General features: G+C 42.7%; 1 protein-coding gene and 1 long non-coding RNA gene across 2 annotated transcripts; one reads left to right on the forward strand and one right to left on the reverse strand.

Annotated features, from left to right (window-relative positions):
• Window positions 1–2,085: 2,085 nt before the first annotated feature.
• Window positions 2,086–3,389, forward strand: LOC146523087 (transcription factor Adf-1-like). The gene is made up of 2 exons (XM_085155409.1): window positions 2,086–2,440; window positions 2,579–3,389. Exons 1-2 carry the CDS (start codon window positions 2,311–2,313, stop codon window positions 2,848–2,850), a joined length of 402 nt encoding a protein of 133 aa, XP_085011535.1. The 5' UTR covers window positions 2,086–2,310; the 3' UTR covers window positions 2,851–3,389.
• A 1,227-nt stretch (window positions 3,390–4,616) lies between these two features.
• LOC146523088 (uncharacterized) lies at window positions 4,617–5,919 on the reverse strand. The gene is made up of 2 exons (XR_014873443.1): window positions 5,406–5,919; window positions 4,617–4,845 (listed from the first exon to the last, which is right to left on the reverse strand). It is a non-coding gene; the product is annotated as an uncharacterized LOC146523088 (long non-coding RNA).
• Window positions 5,920–6,221: the final 302 nt, after the last annotated feature.

Raw genomic sequence — 6,221 nt, forward strand, 5'->3', positions numbered from 1 at the left:
AGTCATAAAACCTAAACATCCACATTCTTTCTCTCTCAGTGAGCCTAAGTTATGACCTTGGCTTCCGGTGCAGTATGTTCTGTTCTTTTCTAATCAGACAAATAAGGCCATGCTTCTCTGGAAACAAGATTTCTGTCACGGTCTGCGGAGACAGGCCGTGTGGTGGTGTGTGTGATGGACCCAGGTGCATACACAAGTGAGTAGACGGGAGTGAACTTAACAGAAAGCGAGCCTTTATTATGGCTGAAGACAAAGTGTACAAACACAGCAGGGATAGCGTGACTAAACTAGACTATAACTAAACTGGGAAAACTAGTACTGTGGCAAACTAAGACGACTCAGAGACTATGGTGATAACTGCAAAGACTGACTGTGAAAACATGGAGGTGGGAACACAGACGACGCGACACAGACTGCATGAAACACAGAGGCTGTGTCCCAATTAAGAGTCATACGCTTGAAGTATGCGCACTACGCGTACTATAAGTACGGTGCGTACTATAAGTACAAGAAGTGCGGAAGTGAGAGGCTTGTGAAATGGGACGGTCTAGCCTTCGTCGCGCTGTTCAGGTTGCCTAGCAACCATGATACTAATCGCGAGAAACGTTACATACAGCTTTGTGTGACAGAAATGAAGGAGAAAAATGTTTTGTTGGTCATTCATTTTTGTCATGACATCACTGTGATTAGTTGAGTATCTGAGGCTGAGACCACAGGACTGTAAAACATGATTGTTGGACTTCATTTCTGTACTGAACAGTCATTCCAAGATTAGTTAGTAAGTAACAATTAACTAATGTTGTTCATATATATATATATATATATATATATATATATATATATACAACCAAGTTAATGCTGAAAGTACGAACATCACTAATGTCACATAACTTTGCCGACATGTGGCCAATAGTAATGTTTTAATGTTCTTTGTTATTAAACATTCGCACATAAATAAGTGACGTCATATTCAGTACTTACTTTTGACAGTTCATTCTTCGGCCGCTCCCTTCTGCCGTATTTTGCGGCAAAATTATCCACACCCACCACCGCGCTATGAATTGTGGGATATATGGGACCACGAAGCGTGCACCAGACCACGCTTGATATTTGGGGAAATCGACGGCGCATTTGGAGTATGCATTTGAAGTACACTTCGAATTGGGACAGCCGTCGTCGCGTGGCGGTGACGTAATCGCACTTGAAATGCGTACTTCAAGCGTGCAGACCCTGAATTGGGACACAGCGAAAGACTAAATACACATGAGGGATGATCAGGGGAAGTGGCCACACATGGGAGCACAGCTGACACACATGACCCTAAAGACAGGACAGGAGAAGTGAACTAAATACACTGACATTGAATACAGACTTTCAAAGTAAAACAGGAAACATGGAGATTAGACATGACATGAACTAAACATAACCACGCAGACATGACGCATGACAGGTAGACGCACGAACCAGGGAGACTGAGTACAGGGGAAGATGACAGAAACGACAACATGAACTTGGCAACATAAGACACACAGACATAAATACATGAAGGGCAAGGGAGACTTAACACAAGGGTAATATAATTACAAATGAGCTAGAATAACTTAATGAACCTAAACAAACAATAAACATCAAAATAGACTAAAACTCAAAACACTGAGTCGCACGACCCAGGACCATGACAATTTCTCATAACGCAGCAGTACCATGCATCATAAAACAACAATAAGTCAGGAGAATAATGCAGACTAAAACTACATAATACAATCTTTAATTAGGGGTATAACGTGGCATAAGATAATATAATAATCTCACGATAGATAGATAGATAGATAGATAGATAGATAGATAGATAGATCCACCTGGGTCCACTGGAGAAATCACAGATACAAAAACGAGCTTCCTCCAAAGAGTGACTCGTCTCTCTCTTACGGTGTGTTCACACCGAACGCGATGGACGCGAATAGAGCGTCAGGTTTACATGTAAAGTCAATGGAAAAGCGCGATGAAGCGCGATTGCGGGTCCCGCGAAAATTCGGAAGCAGATTTGTGTCGCGAAAACGCCAAAACGCGTGAAAGTCACGCGCGTCAGTGTAGCGCGTCTGGCGCGTTTGACTCGCGAATAAAACCACGCGCGTGAGTTTTTGTGTTGCATTTTGTGCATACGCGCGTTTCGCGTCTACCGCTCGAGTTGGAAAAATCTGAACTCCAGCGTCAAATCGCGCCGCGACAACCAATCAGGAGCCTGGTGACGTGGCTCTGACCTAGGTCAAAGGGGCAGATCCAGCCAAAGCCCTTCATTCTTCATTCAGTATGGAGGAAAAGCTAATCAGTGCCGTGGCTAATCACCCGGAGCTATACGATGCTAGCTACTACTTTTACCGAGACAGGAATAAAAAGGACCTAGCTTGGAGACACATAAGTGAGGAGATCGGGCAACCTGGTAAGTTCATTCCTTCTTTTTAATTTTCAGACTGACCCGATGAACCCGCGCAAAAGCTAGCAAGCCCGCCTACTGTCCCGCTATTTTCCCACTGATGTACAAATACCTTTCCGCTAACAAGATAATGCGTTTATTCAGAGGACATCTGCAGGAGAAAGTGGAAGAGCCTCAGGGACACTTATAATAAGGAGAAGAAGGCAGAGAAGGAGAAGAGGAGTGGGTCTGCAGCAGGATCGGGGAGAAGATGGAAGTTCTTCGCGGTCATGGGGTTTCTGGACCCCTTCCTCACCCCGCGGGAGACTAGCGGTAATATGGTGCGGACCGTGGAGAACTTCTCCCCCGAGGACCAGGGACAGCCCGAAGAGGCAGCAGGGGAGTGTCAGTCAGAAGGTATGTTTACATTGAGTTAATGTAGGCAGTTAATTTATGCGTGTTGTCATACAGGAACATATTTTGTTTATTAATAAACAGTATACAGTAGTCCCGCTGTTCATCCGTCACTGCCTCGCCTTTTCGCTGATTTTTTTTATTGCACCGTACAGCTTTCAACAATGCGCATTGCATTCTGCAGCCCAAATGACAAATCTCCTCCGTGTCGTGTCTCCTGCGCTTGCCAAACTTATCATGTTTGGTTTTGATAACCATCACGTCCAATAGAAAAAAACAGCACAAAAACACTCATAACTATGAGCCTCATTCGGAAATACACACCTGCACCGGGAGCAAAAAAGGCGCACAAAAGTGGCGCCGCAGACGGAGAAAAAGCGCGGCATAATACTTTTACGTTTTAAAATCGACAAAGGTTTTCACTTTGAGAATCAACTTGTGAGAACTGTGACTACTGTTCATGTGCTGCAATAAATGAGAGACCACTGTATATAATAATAATAATAAGTATATAATAATATAATATTCTCTATGACTATTGTCTTCAACCTGTTAACATCTAATATTGTCTTGATAGAGTCAAGTAATTATGCAGCAGAGTCCTCAGCTGTCTCTTCTCCTGGCTCCCCAGTCCCTGGTCCCTCAGCTCCTGCTGCTGCACCCACAGGTATGAACATCAAGCACTGACAGCTTTTTACTTGCTTGAATTCCCTTGTGATCACCTTTACTAAATATCTACAACCAATCTGTTTATATCATGTTTTTTTTTCAATTTTGAAAATGAAAATCTAGTAGCAGCCTTCTCATTACTTTGTGTTGTTTTGTGCTGTGTTTTACAGGCCCACAGAGGAGGACAGCTCGAAGGCGGGCGAGGGACGGGTCCCAGGACGGTCCATCGGCGGTGGAGCTGGCCATCCTGGAGTCCCTAAAGAGGCCACGCCCGTCTCCAACTGAACATTTCCTCCTCGGCCTTGTTCCTGCTCTTGCTCTGCATGCCGCCTCAGACACGAGAATTCGTGAAATTTCAAATTTATAAATTAGTTTTTGAAAACAGCACAGCTGTGTTAAATTTGGAAACATTGGACCCTAATGATCAGTAGTTTTCTGATGAGGCAGCAGCTCTCCAGGGCAGAAACAATGTTCTTATTTTTCTCCTCCTTCTCCCTGAGGCTCTTCCACTCCAAGCTGGGTCCTTTTTATTCCTGTCTCTCTGTAAATAGTTACATTTCATATATTTATGATAAATGTTTTTGTTAATGAATTTATATTTTTTCAAATAAACATTTATAATGACAAAATGTCTCTGTTCTACTACACAGCAAATATTGGCACCCGACTTGACACAAGTAGAATTTATTTCATATTATACTAATGACAAAACATACTAATACAGTGGGATGCAAAAGTTTGGGCAACATTGTGAAAAGTAATTATTTTCTTGTACAAATCATTGGTTGTCACAATAAAAATAGTCAGTTAAATATATCATATAGGAGACACACACAGTGATATTTGAGAAGTGAAATGCAGTTTACAGAAAGTGTGCAATAAGTGTTTAAATCAAGCAGGTGCATAAATTGGCGACACAAAAAAAGAGAAATGAAATAAATATTTAGTGTATATGAATGTGTGTGTCTCCTATATGATATATTTAACTGACATTTTTCATTGTAACAGCGATTCATACAGGAAAATAATGACTATTAATAAGGTTGCCCAAACTTTTGCACCACACTGTATATAGGAACATAGTGAAGACAAGTTACTTAAGAGAGTAAAAAGAGGTTAGTTTATTTTGGAGTAGAGCTCCATTTATTAAGAAAAAATTAAAAGGACAGGAACACTCTTTAGAGGTTTGTGGGTGGCTCTTAAAAGAGCCGTTGTGGGGAAGTCACTCGGACTTCAAACAGGCTACTCCTTTGGTTGCCAAGACACAGCTCCCTCCGCTGAGAAGTGAGCCATGAATTTCTCCCTCACCAGGACAGCCTCTCTGGAGGAGTTGTTTGCTGGCAAGGAACCTGGACAAAATTGTTTAAAATGAGTATTATGTGTACTGCAGTTACAAAATACATTATTGAAATTCCAAAATTACAAATTGCAAAACATAAATCTTACATAAAACCTTTTGTAATTATAAGGATAATTACATGATATATATTAGATATAATCTAAAACAGTCTGCGGTGATTATATACAAATATTCAACTATCCCAGAATTAAACCAGGTCTAAATAAAAAGGAGTGAGTATCACTACAAAGGTTAACTCAGTGGTCCTAATGCTACAGTTTGATATCAGCAAACACCGAGCGCATACATTGATATGACACCACAGCCATGCTATCATTCAAACACTGATAACAGCATAAATCGAATTAAATCGGGACTTGATGAGACCTTCTGAGTATCACTAGAAATATTATAAACAGTCGTCTCCGTACCACAGTTTGCTATCAGTAAACACCGAGAGCATTCACTGTTAGCATAGCACATCCACGTTAGCAGTGTATAAATGGATGGTTTAGCATATATTAGCACAGGTATCAATAAAGGACTACCATATTAAATACTTTTACTAACCTCAGGCAGATGGACAGGCGCTCTGCAGGTGGGATTGAGCGCCTGTAGTTGGTGTCTAGGCGGGCGATTCTGGGACCAAGCGGGAAAGCAGGTCCTCAAACTGGCCGAGTGAAAGACGGTGATGTCGCTGAAATCGGCCGTCATCCAGGCGCAGCTCCTGGAGCAAATGGTGAAACTCACCAAACTGCTCATGCCTCTGGAGGACCTGATGGACCCAGGTACGGCGAGGGCGTTTTTTACGCCGCTGCTCTGCTCTCCACAGTACATAGAGAAGGGAGACTCTCTCTTCAAGCGCTAACTCGACAGCTGCCATCTTGCAAAGATACCGGTCTGGCACAACTTCCTCCCACATCCCTCCCACATTTCCGGTTCACGCGCGTCAAAATATCATATTTTGAAGCGCGATGGATTTTTCTTGGACACGCGTTGAGACGCGAATGTGCACGCGTCAAATTAGGGGCGTTTGGGGCGTTTTTGTTCGCGTCCATCGCGTTCGGTGTGAACACACCGTTAGAGATAGGGTAAGCAGTTGAATCTTTTAAAAGGAGGCCCAGAGTATAGCCGCTATGCTTCCACATCGAAAGCAGTCATTTTAGGTGGTTCGGGTAAACTTGGACCTACTCAAGTTTACACTGAGGTGCTCCCTTTCCCGGGGGTGTTGCACCAAGAAAACTAGAGCAGTTGGCTGAAGAGGGGGAAGTCTGGGTTTCTTTGCTTAAGCTGCAGCCCCTGCAACTTATAAGCAAAAGAAAATAGATGGATGGATGGCTTTCAAAATTCTTGACACAGGACAAAGATATCAAGGAAAAGCTGACA

This window comes from Neolamprologus multifasciatus, chromosome 3 (assembly GCF_963576455.1).
Source record: "Neolamprologus multifasciatus chromosome 3, fNeoMul1.2, whole genome shotgun sequence".
NCBI lineage: Eukaryota > Metazoa > Chordata > Actinopteri > Cichliformes > Cichlidae > Neolamprologus > Neolamprologus multifasciatus.